Source organism: Lichenostomus cassidix, chromosome Z, assembly GCF_008360975.1.
Source record: "Lichenostomus cassidix isolate B80296 chromosome Z, HeHo_3.0, whole genome shotgun sequence".
Lineage (NCBI taxonomy): Eukaryota > Metazoa > Chordata > Aves > Passeriformes > Meliphagidae > Lichenostomus > Lichenostomus cassidix.
In genome coordinates, this window is record NC_139511.1 from 11,790,779 (window position 1) to 11,806,252 (window position 15,474).

The 15,474-nt window shown below is 40.3% G+C and overlaps 2 protein-coding genes across 4 annotated transcripts in view; both read left to right on the forward strand.

Annotated features, from left to right (window-relative positions):
- CHD1 (chromodomain helicase DNA binding protein 1) overlaps positions 1-1,713 on the forward strand; it is a 55,361-nt gene extending 53,648 nt beyond the window's left edge. For all 3 annotated transcript variants that reach the window (XM_085043166.1, XM_085043165.1, XM_085043167.1), the window contains exon 37: positions 162-1,713. In XM_085043166.1, coding sequence (XP_084899292.1) covers positions 162-525 — 364 coding nt within the window. In that variant the 3' untranslated portion in view covers positions 526-1,713. The remainder of the gene's footprint in view (positions 1-161) is intronic.
- LOC146424381 (uncharacterized) overlaps positions 1-15,474 on the forward strand; it is a 231,435-nt gene that overhangs the window by 155,915 nt on the left and 60,046 nt on the right. The window lies entirely within an intron of this gene.

The following is a 15,474-nucleotide window of genomic DNA, read 5'->3' on the forward strand; positions in this document are numbered from 1 at the left end:
TCCTGTTTTTATAGTTAAACTTGTAGCAAGCACCAAACCATATTTTCTGAGTAACACAAAATTGCAACTGTGATCTTTCTCCAGTGCAGTTCTGTCGATTTTACTTAACTGGCTCTTCATGTGCTACCAGTAACTAATACAAATAATTTCTTATTTTTTAGATACTATAGTGATAGTAAACATAGAAAGTTAGATGACTACAGGAGCAGAGACCACAGGTCAAGCCTGGAAGCGAGTTTAAAGGAGAGCCGGATTCATTCGGATCACCGTTCTTATTCAGACCACAGGATACATTCAGATCACCGTTCCTCTTCTGAGTACAGCCATCATAAATCTCCCAGAGATTATAGGTACCACTCAGACTGGCAAATGGACCACAGAGCTTCGGGTAGTGGCCCAAGGTCACCACTGGATCAGAGGTCTCCTTATGGTTCAAGATCTCCCCTAGGTCACAGATCTCCATTTGAACACTCATCAGATCACAAAAGTACACCTGAACATACATGGAGTAGCCGGAAAACATAACAAAGACTGACATTTTCTGGACCTTCTTTTAGCCATATACAGTAAATTAACACAGTAATTGCCTTACATAACTTGAAAGATACAGAAGGGATATTCTATCAGTAGCAGTATTGTTACTTCTTTCCAGGATGCAAGGTCTATTATCCCAACAGAAGAAAAATATTTTTGTATTTAAAGTTTATGCTGCACTGTGCTGCAAATGCTGTGGCACTTTTTTTTAAGAAATGGAAGATGTTTACTTTTACAGGGACCTCAACACTGCCCATTTCAGACTGGATCTTACTATAAAACACATCTTGTCAAAGTGGTTTGAGGCTGATAATGTTTAAAGTTATGTTTGTAAACAAACTTTTAAACACTGACCTGTGCTCATATTTCAGGAGGGAATGGGGAGAATATTTTTTTTTCTTAGTAAAGAACTCTCAAGGACTTTGTTCACTTTCCAAAGCTACTTGTTTACATTGTACACTGCGACCACCTTGCCGCTTTTCATCACAAGCTTGAATATTTAAATTCTGTACCTATAACTGTAAAATAGCCAGGATTTCTCCTGTTTGTGATCAGTTACAATGTTTTTACAAAACAAACAAATAAAAAAAAAAAAGCAAAACACAAACAAATGGCTGTAAATTGTTGTATATTAGTTAAATGAGCTTATTCTCCCCTCAGGCTTTTTTTGACTGTTCATTTCCCCACCAACTCAGGCCTTCTTGTCACAATTATGAAATAAAATCAGTGTACTTACATGTTTCAATAAAAGATTTTGATGGAGTCACTGCTCAGAATGTAAAAATGGGGAAAGGGAACATTTTACTCCATTTAGTGCTCCCTTTACTGCATACTTTAGATACATGTTTTGGGGTTTTGTTTGGGTCTTTTTTCCCTATTAAACTGTCAGTGTTGTGATTGTTTATAATCAAATGGTAAGAAGTATCCAGGTAAACTGCGCTCTGGAAAGCTTTTCAGGTGCATTGGTTTTAAAGGAGGAGTGTCAAATACCTGAACACTTCAGTATCCAAATCAATCAAAATTAATTGTAAATTCATCATGGGCAATAATGTCGAATGTGCTATGCAGGTAGCTAATATTTTAGAAGATTTGAATTATTACTTTATTGACAAAATTGTTACAATGCACACTGATTGTACATAGATAACTTCTATCTGAAAAATTAAATTTAAACTAAAAGGACATGTGGGTCATGTAGTTTTCTGCTGTGTTTTTCTCTACAGTTTTACTTTTCCCCAGGCTTACCCATAAAAACAGTAAGAGTATTGAATTTTAATCATGGTGATAACTAGGGAAGGTATTTAGCCTGGCATCATGTGGCAGGGGCTATATCTGCTGCTCCGGTTTTTCTCTGCTCCTGCAATGTTGAGTATTTTTTCCGAGTAAGCAGGTTAATATGAAATCATTACTATAGAACCACAATCTGTCCATGGAGTATCTCTAAGGATTTTACTTTTTACTATGGGCACAGTTGCGGCACATTAAATTCATGTAGAGTCACCTAGGACTTGGTAATTAATGCTGCTTCATTTCTTAGTTTTTCATCTTGACAGGATCTGAGAGGTTTGAATGGTTCTGTTTTCAGTCTTGATGGTTGAACAGTGTTTAGGCAGCAGAGTCTGATAAGGCTGTACCTGTGTACCATGCACCTTCCACTTCCAGGAGTGAAAACCTAGAAATTGAAGCATCTCCAGTCATGGGTGCAATTCTTCCTGGTCAGGAAGTGCATGGATGCATCCTAGAGCATAGACAGGGTATTCCCATGGAGTCTGGTTTACCATCAGTGTGGTGATACAGCACTGTGGCCTCACATGACATGGTTGATCTTTACATTTTCACTGAAAGTACCTCACGTCTCTGAAATACTTGGTGGCTTTGATGATGGGGATCTTTGGGAATTAGTCTACTTGTGCTTTGTACCTCTTAGTCATTTACAGACACACATTTGCAATAGTTTAATTTTTTCCCCTCAGGTTTCCATTACGTTGTAAGTATTTGATGATGGAAATAACCTCCATTGCTAGTGTATTTTACTTTTCAATCCTGTATCCTCTGCAAATGAGCCATTTATCATTCAGTCTTCATGCATGTAGATTTGATCCTTCCTTTGCTCATTTGTAATGAAGAGTCTCCAAGGAGTGTGTCCACTTCTGAAGGAGCCGTAAGATACTAATGTTGTCTGTCAATGGTTTTGGGAAGTAAGAATTCTGAGGACTGCAATAGAACTCATAAAGCTGTTGATTAAGGTTTAGGTGCTCCATGTACCATACATGGAAATCTAAGATTTCCATCTTAATCCTGTTACATGTTTCTAGTCTACCATTCCCAGTACTACCCAAAAAGAGTAGACTCTTGTTCAGTATGAAAAAGTAGATTAAAAACCACATTGATGCTCCTTAAGTTTTAAGGACAGAGAAATGCATATTCTGGTTGCTGTTAATTGTCAGGGGTGATGATGTGATCATGATTTATCCGCTCACAGTTGCTCTGTGTTTTCCCAGTTTTGATCCTTCATGCAGATGTTGTGGTGTCCAAGCAGCATTCAGACAGCTGCTGGTTTCTGAGAGCCTTTCATCACAATCAAAAGGACTTGAAAAAGACTCAGGCACAAAGCACTGAAGGGTGGTAGTTTCCATGGTGGTAACAACACACCGAAAGGAGTGTGCCCTGACCTCCCTTTGAGGTCAGGGCTTGTTTGGCTTGTTTTGCTTCTTTTTTCCCTGTGTGACACTTTGCCATCCACAAATGTATCTTGTCAGCTTTACAGCCCTAACTGGGTAGCTGAAGGACTCCACTTGCAATATAAAATCCCAGGGAAGTAATTGGGTAGCAAAGCAGTTTTGAGGCGTTTCCATATAGTTTTATGCCTAATGTTATGTTGAGTGATAATAACTCTTTTTGGTAGGAAATTACCTCACCATTACTTAGGAATTACACAGAAATAAATGTAGTCAATCTCTTGTTTCCATTAGAGAGCAGAATGTCTTCATTTATGTCTTCATTCTTCCAACAAACTAGTGTGCCTACACCTGAAATTTCAGTTTTGTTCTTAAAATTTTGTGCTGAAGCTTTTCTTTGTGAAACACTGCAGAAGCAGTAGCTAAGGAATATGGTTGTGTAGGATGCTGATAGGAGCAGAAAGGTTCATGGAATTGTTTATTTCTTAACCTTTTTATTTTCCTCTGTATTCCAATTACTTATCTTAAGATGTAAGTTTAGAACACCTGGGTAATAGCATGTACCTTCTGGTCCACCCATCCTTAAATTCTTAGGGTGTATTTGTATATGGTCAACACAAAACCAGTATTTCTTACATGTATTTTCCAAGCCCTGGCCCTACCAATTTATAGGTACTTATTTTAATTTTTTGTATTTTCAAAGCTTTCAATAAGTGAAAATTTTCTTTGGGATAAATAATTAAATACAATGATGATTGTTAATTTGCATTAAGATGTAAGGATATCTGTTATCCTGTTAAAAAGAAAGTAACTCTTTCTGAACCTCGCATACAAAGAAAATAATTCTGGTTTTTAAATTATTTGTATCATTTTCGTAAACCTATTAAAAAACTACTTGTGAGACTGGGGCATTGCCACTGTTCATCCCATGTAATTAGAGGTACTATGTTTGCACCACCAAAAAAAAAGGGCTTTGCTGGAAGGCTGACAGTCTCATTTGTATGTAGAGTGCCTGTGAGGAAGAGGAGTCAGGTGAGTGTGTATTTCTTGGTTGCCAGACAGGTGACTGGGATGGAAACAGTGCCCCAGGGTGCTGCAAGTCCCTCTGATGTCTGCTATTCAAACCTGAAGTGTCTAAACCCAGCTTGGTACTGAGTGCACCTATTTTCACAGCCCAAATTCCCACCACATACCTTCACCGTCGGTGTTTCTTGAAGACTTTAGAAATCCCTGCTGCAAGACTTTTGAGATGTTTTGAAATGTAAACTTTAGATCTAGACTGAGTTCATCCACTAAGGCTGAAGCCTGAAGAACATACTTGGACATTACATATTATTTACTTGACACAGGTTTTTCAACAGGTAAGTTTGTCTTCTCTGTGTTGGGGTTTGACCTTGACTAAATGCCAGGCACCCCGGCTCTCCTGCCACAAACATGCAGGAGAGGGGAAAGAAAAAAAACCATTAAGCATACACCAATTTCATGAGTTGAGATAGGACACTGACAAGAGGATGCACAGAAGAAGGGCAGACAGGCTCCAAAGTTGCAAAGTTATTTAATTTTTTATTTAAGGTTTTTTTATTTAATTTATTTAATTTATTTAATTATTTAATTAACTTAAAGTTGCAAAGTGATTTAATTACCTAACACAGTCAGAGGATAAATGAGAGGTAAAAATAAGCCTTTCATACACCATTTGTTCACTCACCCCCCCTCCCTCTTACAAACTCATTTTCTATTCACCCCCTTCCCTCCTTCCAACCAACAAGCTCGGGTAGGGGGGCAGGGTGTGGGGTATTTTACTCAGTCCATAGAGCAGGCCCATAAATCTATTCATCACTACCATTCTGCTACAAATACTCTATTTCTACTTACCTCTCTCTCTCTCTAGACAGTTTCTCTGCTCTCACCCCTTCCCTCTTAAGAAGCAGTTTCTCTGCTCACCCACCCCTGCTCTTTCCAAACCAACAGCATGGGCAGGGGGCAGGGTAGGAGTTTTTTCTCTGGTCAGTCCATCAGGGAGAGGGGTCCTCTACTTAGCCACGGGGTCCATCCCCCAAGAGACAGTCCTCTGGGAACTTCTTTGGTGTGGGTCCGATCTCACGAGGGACATCCCGTCTGCTGCATCACGAGTTCTTTTGTCCATAAGGTGCTGTGCAGACTCTCCCAAGCCAAGGCCAGGCTGCTTCCATGCCAGGAGCAAGGCCTTTCTCTCCCTTGCAAGGCCTTTGCAGCTTTAACTCTTCAGATGAGACTCCCACTGGATTACAGCTTCTTCCAGGCATCCACCTGCTCCTCTGGCATGGGCTGTGGGTGGATTTCTGCACCCCTGTGGACTCCATGGGCTGCAGGGGGACCTCCTGCTCCCCCCATGGTCTACACCATGGCTAACAGAGGGTTTTCAGCTTCGGTGCCTGGAGCACTGGAGCACCTCCTCCCCCACCTTCTCCACTGACCTTGGTGTCTCCATGCTGTTCTCCCTTCACATATTTTTACCTCCTCCTCCTCCTCTAACTACAAAGAAGTGCATGCCTACCTTGTTTTGATTTTTTTCTTAAATATGTTTTCACAGAGGCGTAACCAGCACCTCTAATTGGCCCAGCCTTGGCCAGCAGCATGTCCATCACCTTCAGAGCCATCAGAGATTGGCTCTACCGAACTTGATGAAAAACTTCCAGAACTTCTACTCAGGACACACAGGAGCCATTTTTGTGCTACTCTCCACCCCTCAGACACTTCCTCAGGCCTACTACAACACCCTGTGAGGGGTCCAAATCTCTCTTAGATGTCAAAGATACCTTGCCGATGTTCTGGGCTAAGCTAAACCACCACAGTCTGAAAACTAACATCCAGAAATCATGGCAGAAAATCAGGTGACACTGATGAGAGAAAGGTAATCAGCTTTTATTACTCCAGTACTCTTAGACCTCCACTGCATTTTTTTGCAAGAGTTAGTATTTGCTAAACTAACTGGAGCATTTGGAAAGTGATCTCACTCATCACTTAAAATTAGCAACTGGATTTGGTTTTCCCTAATTATAGCATTGATAAGTGACTACTTGTAGTGTATTGATCAAATGATACTTTGACATTCCTTTTAATCACTGAGGAGCACAGAGAACTTCAAACCTCTGATTTTTGTAAGCATACCAGGTCATCACTCTTTTTCTGTCTTGGAACTGTGAAATGTAGTCGATGACTGAGCAACACATACAGTTACCATGGCACCAAGTATCCATAATAAAGTTGTTACAGGTCCACAGCCTTAAATGCCCTTTAGTGTTTTTGCTGGAACTAACTGCTCCATCTCTTTTTGGCACTGCTTGCAAAGAAGTTGTTAATATGAGAGACACCTTTGTAGTTTAAATTTTAACTAAGCTGACTTGGGAAGGTTGATGACATTCTTCCTGTAATGAAGTCTGCAGGAGAATTCTCTATCCAGAATATAATAAGCAGGAGGTCAGTTTTGAAAGATCTAGAATACAGAATTGTAATTCCACATCATGGAACTCTAGCGAAATTATAAAATCTGGAAGGGTAAGGTCTAACTCACTCTTTTTCTTGTCATGAAAGTAAACAGAGCTGGAGAATTACTTCCCAAGATCCTAAGGGTTCAATAAGTCATGTCAAATACCAAGTAAATACATCTGAAGAGTTTGGTTGGAGTTATTCATTAACAATAGTGCTGGAGGGAAATATGCACAGAAAAGACATAATAGCCCATGAGCTTTAATGAAAAAGAAAAAGCACACAAAGTACAGCATTCTCTAGTTTAGTGTTTTAAAACTGCATTCTTTCTTTCAAATGTCTCTAGCTAGTGACTGAAGAGAGATGTCTGGTGAGCTACCACAACAGATCATCTTCCAGCACGTTCTGGACAAGTTTTGAAAATACAGCTTCCATTTGATATGTTACCTTTGACAGTGCAGCCTTCCTCATTTTGTTTTAATTCATTGAATTCTTCATAAGATGAATAATATTTACTCTCAAACAGGAATATGACCAGCATACTACAACAAGTATACATGATCATTATCTGAAAACGATAGGATTGTCAATTATGACAGTATCCCAAGGATGTGTATCTCTTGTAGCTGTTACCTCTGCAAAGGACATATTCTTCAAGGACATAGCGTCAGACAGTCATAGATGACTACCCTTCTGCATTTTCAGAATTCCAGAGAAACTCCATAAACACGACTGCAAGTGGGGAAAAAACTAATCTTGTCACAATGGGATAAAGTATGAAGTTAAAGGAGGTTGTATTTTTTCAAGTGACAGTACTGAAAACAAGACAATGTGATGTCTCTTACAACACTGGTTTATTTGCAGACTGTCCAATTTGCTTTAAAATTTTTGAACATTTCATCTGTACTCATAACATTCATCATTTGGTGCAAAAAATATTCTTATACAGACAATACAACATTATTAAACACAAAACTCAAAACAGACCTTACTATTAGAACCACAACCTGTATTTTCATAATAACAACAAAAGACAATGCCATTAATAATTTAAAATTTGCTTATATTAACTATGAGTCAAGTGAGTTTTCCATTCATAACCTAAAGACTTAATAGACGGGTTTGTAGTAATAACATGCTGAATAAATAGATGGAGGGACAGCCTCTAATTTCTTTACAAAATCATTGTTTTCAATAAATATACTGTAAAATTCAAAGCTGAGGCAAGAATATTTGTAGATTACAGTATTTTCAGTTCTTTTTTCCTCATAAATTTAAGGATGATTTGACATAATTCCAAAACAAATCACTTAAAAATTAGGAGATTACAGAACTAAGCTTGCATTTTGACCCTTAATTTAAACCCCTCCCTGCAATTCCTATAATGCAGTTTTAATGACAGGGTCCCAAACTACTTTTTCTAGAGGAGCCCACTTCATCTACTAGTGTGAGTACCTGATGAGCGCACACAGCAGAGACTGCATGAAATAAACTTAGTATTTATTTTCTTATATCAATATTCAGTGTACGATCATGAGTTAGTCACATTTTTGTGCCAACTCCAGTATTTTCATGGTTACTCCAGATCTTCCACCCAGCGGTAAAAGTCTGCCACAGTACCAGGTGGTTTAGGTAAACCAATCTTACCAGGTGGAAAGGTTGTTACCTTCTAGCTTTTCAATTAATAATTTTAATGAGATAGTGAAGGTACTATTTACTATTTGCACCAAATATTCTGTATTACATAAAAAACAATTGTTCTGTCTCTCCAGTAAAACTTAACAGACAGGACAAATTATGGTACTTACTGAATTCAGTTAAGTGGAACATGCCTGAAATGACAGGTCCTGATGGATTATCGTAATTTCTTCTTCATTATTATGTCTTCCTTGCATATGTGTCACCCAGGGACAGACCTATGGCAGCTACTGTATATTCTTGTAACTTCCAATTCTCCTGAGCACTTTGTTATTTACACTTTTTAGATACCAGCTGCTCTTGGGTTTCCCTTTTAACATGATTTTTGAAAGCAAAAATTGAAGAGGTTTTTATGAGTGAGCAGGAAGTACTGCATTATTTTCTAATCAGAAAGTACTGTTTGAAGTACAAGATGCTTATTTACTGAGCTCAGTTTCATTCTGTCTTGTAAATTCACTTTAAATTACAGTCTTTGTGACAGGATTTTCTTTCCATTCTCCTTTGCTATTCAGTCTTCTCATATGATAAGAGACACATAATTAGAGTTCCATTTTTAACCTTTATTGGAAGATAAGGGGGAGGGGCATATTCCTTCTCTTATCAGATATTCAGATGAGCAGTTTGAGTCACTGGAAGGAGCTGCACTTCCAACTGTGCTTTCAGAAGTGGGCTGCTGAAATTCTTCCCTTGGAAAATTCAGTGCATGGTTTTGAAAGGAATGAGATTCATGTGTCTTTACAAACAGACAGTGTGAACCCTGCCCATAGATAGGGCCAGGAACTTATAGATAGGGAAGTAACAGAAGAAACTATGAGTTCTAGAAATGTTACTAATTGACATGGACTGCTGTTCAGCCAATGCTGTGTTAAGTTCCTGAACTTAGAGAAAAAGAGCAAAGACTTAATAAAATTATGAATAGTGTTTTCTTATAAAAGAAAAAAGAAGGAGGTGTGTATTAGAGGGGGGCAGAGGGTAAGTGATTCCAGAAGTCCAAAGTACCTCGGCCAATGGACAGATAAAGAGCGTGATGTGTCTGGGAACTTGGGATAAAAAGGGGCTGTGTCCCCCAGCAATTTGAGAAACCCCAGGGGAAATGCCCCATGGCCTCTTCCTTTATTCGAATTAATTTACTGGACTTCCTCTGTCTCCTTTTTGGATATAAACCTCTGACACTTTGAAATTTTCCACACAGTCTATTCTTTAAGACTGCATGACTGTGAAAGATTAATGCCTTAATGGTTAAAAGAAATCTACTTACAAATGTCTGCATGACCAGTCAGATGTGAAAAATACTGATTTCTCTAAACTTGCTAGCAGTGATCAGGAATGTCAAAGAATACAGCACCCTAAAAGCTTTTAATACGTTTGACTTATTTTCCCAGAGCACTGTTAATGTTCAACTATTTATTAGCGTTATATATGTAAGGATTAATCATAAGATTCTTTGTATCATTTTTGTGCTTCCTATGTCTGTGTATTTCTCTCAAACCTAATTCAGGTGTGAAATATGTTAGCTGTATTTTGAGCTCCAGAATGTAGCAACCTTCTTGCAATGAATCCCAAAACTAAAACTTGGAGAACTAGATGGTTGGTACAATTAGTTTCAAGTCTTTCCAGACTCTAAAGTGAGTCCTGTTTTGTTTTCCCACTGAAAGAACAATCAGATCCTAAAATAATAACTACACTACATACATAAGGGGATAATCATGGCTATTTCTGACATACTTAATTGACTGAAATTACTATTTCAGGTAAAGTTTACAGCATCAGAAAGAAGGGTAAGAACAGAAAAGCAAAGCATCATAGAATCTAAGAAAAGACCTTTAGAATTAATGTTACAGCTGATAGATAAAAGGAAATTAAACTTTCATCTTGTGTTTGGATAACACCAAGATAGAATTGCTGAACCCTTAGGGGGCATGAACAAGGGGAAAACAAACAAGAGCAAAGGACAGTATTTCCAGCAATCCACTGATCTTAATTACAGTCCAGAGCAGTCTTGTGAGTCTTGTTAACCTGTGCCTGACCTTGTATAATCATTTGTCCTGATCGCAATAAGAATGTGTCAACCTGTCTGTGTCAGCCTGAACCACTGTTGCACTTGAGGGCACAGGTAGAATCTGTGCATGTACAGAGGTGTGAGAAATGAAGGAGGCAGAGACTGTGTTCTGTTGGACACAGGAGGGTGTTCTGTTGCTGTTCGAGACGGGCACAACATGCAAAGACACAACTCCAGGCCAAGCAGAAAGGAAGGTAGAAGCTAAGTTTATTGGTCCCTTTTATACTCTTTTCTAACATTCGCACCACATGGCCATTGGCTCCTAACTTGTTATTTTACAATACTATTGGTCAGTTGTTCCTAGCACACATCTTTGGCAGAAAACAGCCTCCCTCTCACAGGTGCGAATTCCTTGTTTTGCTCGTTGTTTTGCCTCTTGCTTCTGTCCATACTAAGATTCTCATGGGTATGAGTGGTTGTCCACACTAAGATTCTCACTGGTATGAGCTGTTTGTAATATGGTCAGTGTCTGTGAGCTGAGGCAGGCTAGCTGTCAATTCTGCCAGTGTTCTGTCCCACCTGCAGATCTGTACCTATGAAAAAGATTCAGTGCCCTGACAGCAGATGATGGGTTAGGATATCGCCCCATCTGGCAGCCCCTGAGTCTCCCCAAGAGCATCTAGGCAAGGTGGCAAGTGACAGCAGAACTCCCTGCAGAGGGCCAGAGGTCCCCTCTGCTACCCTGCCTGGCCTGGGTCAGGATTAAGGATATGTGGTGCATCGCAGGGGTTCTCTGGGGAGGCTGACAAGGCTTCTCTAGTTCTTGGCCAATTTGAGCACCAGTCATATGGCCAGATGTTCCAATCCCTTGCGGTGAGGAGAGGCAAGTTTTGCTTTGATTTATAACTGGGGAAAGGATTTAGGTTCTAGACATACCTTAAAGTGAGATTAAAACACAAATGAGGATAGATGTTGGGATCCAAAGCAATAACTCACTTATTTTTTCATGAAGGAGAAAATAGAAAAAGGAAATAGAAAAATAGGAAAATTCTAATAATAATTAACAACACAGAAAAGGGCTTACCAGGGGTCCAGCACTGGCTTATAGAGTGCACAGAGAAGATCTCTGTCAGGTGCAATCAGTCTTTCCCCGGTAAAGTCCCTCCAAGAGCTGGCCAGCAATCTCACACAGGAGCAGAGCCAGGCAGCCAGATCAGCAGAGTGTAGGGGTGGGCATGAGCAGCCAGGTAGGAGCAGCCAGGACAGTGAAAGAGACAGCAAGGACCCCAGCACTTTGTGCAGTTTTTAGACATGGGGGAAAGTTGGCCACATCCATCATGACTTTATATGGTCCCTTGAAGTTAATTGGACATTTCGTTGGTACCCAGGAGAAGTTTGCCTGGTGTTTCAAAAGTTTATTACTTTCTCTCCTGATGTATCAACTACAAGCTCTTCTAGTAACATAGAACAGGGTGCCTCATTCTCTAACATAAAGCAGCTTGTGAAGTTTTTGTTAGAGGCAGTTCAACACTTAAACTTTCAAAGCTTAATCTTCTAACAGGCAATGGAGAAACATTCCTTGCTTTTTACCTATTCCCTACAACAGGGGAGACCTGGAGCAGAGCATGAATGAGTGTGTGGCTCTGGCAGCAGGAACCAGTGGCACCATGGCCCAGTGGTGCCACTTTTCAGTGAAAGGAGAAGCTTGAGGAGGAATGGATAGATCACACAGGTCAACAACTACTGTTGCAGCTGGTCTCAATTAGAGCTTCATCTTTAGGACGACTGGGCCATTTTGAAGACGAAGCATGGGTAATTGGTCCGACATGACTGAGTGTGACAAAACAGCTTCTCATGTCTGTCAAGTCTGGGCAATGTGGTGAGAAGAGCTTTGAACTAGAAACAGCAAGGGCAGAGATGACAATCCACCATGTGAGAGACAAAATAATGTTTTGCTTCAGCCATTGTTTCAGCCATAAAAGTGTATACTTATGTCACATAGGCAGGCAAAGATGTTGCTAGCAGGAGACAAGGCCCCTTGAGCGTGGGCAGGAGGAAAAGGGGAGTTAACCATTGCCTGTTACTTAGAGGGATAGAAAGGGGAGGGGAAGGGAGATGAGGAGGAAGGATTGCAGTAAGGGATTGGAAGGAATGTGAGTTCCTGAGTACCCGGCCAATGGGAAAAAGGGACAGGGACCCCACTGACTGAGGAAGGGCATAAAAGTTTGTGCATTTTAGAGAGAGGTGTGGCTCTTCACTGAGATGTGCCTGACTCAGGTGCCTTGTTTATATCCATAAATAAGTTTTGCTTTGATAACTTTGTCCTCTTTCAAATTTATCAGCAAGAGAGTATTTCTCACAAGCATCAAGAGAGGAAGTTGTGACCTGGACTGATGAGCAAAGAGCTCAGGCTGACATGGACAGGAGAGACCTTGTGTCAGCAAAACAGGGCAGAAGGGGGCCCAGCCCACACAAACAAGGATGTGCAAAGAGGACTTCGTGCATTATGGTGAAAATTCTCCCACCTTTTACAGAAGATCATCATGGCTGGGTGCCTCTCTACATGCATGGAGCCACTACAGGCTTCAGCTGACTGTCATGGCTTTTTAAATACAAAGGATCATGATCTTGAGATGTAACTCGTTAGGTGCCAGGATTTATGGATATTCAAAATCAAAGCTCATTTGCAAAAACTGGAATTTGTTAATTTGCATGGATAATAGACTTTTGCAAGGATTTTCTTGACATAATCCCAGAAAGGGGTTTATCTGTGTGTAGAAGGTTGTGGATTTTTTTCTGTCTAGGCAGAAAATCAATATCAGAAGGAAAGTGAGAACACAAGGTTCTATTAACTTCACAATAATACCTGGAATTTTTCTTATAGATACATATTTGCTTGCTTAAATTATACAGTTGGGCGGCACAGTTGGAAAGGCACTGCTGGATACCTAGAGATGAAATGGTAACTCTGCTGCCCCTTGGTAGCATAAGGCACTCAGTGTGAAGTAGTTATGAGAATTGCTTTGTCCCTTTGTAGAAAAATGCAGCTAATCATGAGTACTATGAGTTTTAAACAAAGCTTTGGAGGTCACAGGCAGGGAAAGAACTTCCCTGAGATTCAAGGATGCAGTGCTTCAGCGAAAGTTCATACACATTAATTCCTATATTCAAAGTTATGTGTAAGGATGACATAAATGAAGAATGGAAGAATTGTATTTCCCCTTTAGGAGTGGGGCAGACTGAATGCTGACTCTAGGCATAACCAACAGAGGTGAAAAGGCAAGATGGAGAAACTCCTAATGTCTTTGTCTCTAAACCACCTGGCACATAAGAAAATTATACCTGGAAACTAAAAAACAAGGAGACTCTATCTACATAGTCATCCATATACCTATGTAATAAAGAACCCAACTGAGGGGAAATTAGTGGGAAAAAACAACCCACTTAAATGGTTACTTGGGGAAGCTTCATCAATGAGTGTCAGATAACCTCCTTGTCCACAATTACACTGCAGTTAGTAGCACTTGGTTTAAGGCCTCCACCAGAAGCCAATATTTATCTACTGGCACTTTAACTAGCCAGTAAAAATAACCTCTGAACACAGGTGAAACTGGGAGAGTTTTTACTTCTTGCCATCAGACTAATTAATTGACTTTTAAATTAAGTGCTTTTAGATTGCAGGGTTCTTGTTATTCTTTTTTGCCCACAGAGATATTACACAGAATGTTGATTTTGAAGATTTGCATAGTAATTACCAGAAAACTGACCTTTCCTTAATATTGAAAAAACTAGTAAGATTTTCACTTTTGAAGTGAACCTCCTTATTTCATCCTCCTCTTTCCCTGCTTTTGCTTCACATCTCTGACTGGATGAAAAGGATCCTTCCTGCAGGAACTAAATGGGAAGAAATATTCAGAAGATCATGTAATGCTCTCCAGCTGCTGACAGCTGTTTGCTCTGTTGGAGCTAGTGTAAAAAAAAAAAACTCAGAAAATCCTCTGGAATGTGCAGAACTATACATTTCCCTATACACTTCTGCTCCCATCAGACAATGGAGGAGAAACATACTAACACATTTTTGAAAACAGCTCTACCTGGCTTGGTTTTAATAATTGTAAAATGTGGATTTTTATCTGAGTCTAAATCCCAAAGCAGAAAGTCCACTTTTAAGGGTCTTCTGTTTCTGTCTGCAAAAAGCAACATCAGGATTGTCAGAAAGAGTATCCATTGTCTTAAAAGAGTTAGCTGATAGTCTGCTGGGTGTCGCAGTGTCCATGGCTCACCTGGGTGCCCCAACCCCCTGGGAGAGAGATGGGGATGGATCCTGGGCTTGGTACACTCCCAGGACCCCCTGCTCTCCAGGCCAGTTGGAAGGCACCCAGGCTTGACAAGGTGACAGCCACTCCTCTCCCCCTCCCCTGGTTCCCTATATGGATATGATTCCAGAATGTTCTTCTTTGTTCATGTTTAAGCAGTTATTTGGTTGGTTTTCTTTTTATGGTATTGTTATTTGTTTGGTTATATAATTTGTCGCTCAAAAATCCCCCTTTCCTCATTTGCTCTCCAAATCTCCTCCTTCCCTTTCCCCTCCCCCTATAAAAATTGTTGTGCAGAAGGGCTCGGGGCCATTTTGTCGATGCCCCGAGACCCCTCCAACTCCCCTGACCCCTTACCCTAATAAACCCTTCTTGGAGCACCGACAATCTGGACTGCATCTCCTGTTTTGCTTCGCCGACCTGCTGACAGCACCTGCGCTCCCTCGGGGCCCTGCCCTCTCCCGCAGTCTCGCCCTTCCCCGAACTCCGGGGCGGTTGGGGCACCCATGGACGGGACTCCCACAGATGGGAAAGAAGAAACTCAGCACTTCTGTCAATGAACATGCAGGTCTGCTTGTGGAAAGCTTTCAAGGACTCAAACACAGAGGGTCATCTCTGCAGGACTTGATATTTTTTTGCTGAGGAGCTTTGACTAGTTCCAGAGAAAGGGCAGAAGATTGTGATTGCCATAGAAACAGGCACATCTGAAATTATTTTTCACCAACTATTCTTATTATAGAGGAATATCTGTTCGTGCTTTCCCAATGGGACTATTTATCGA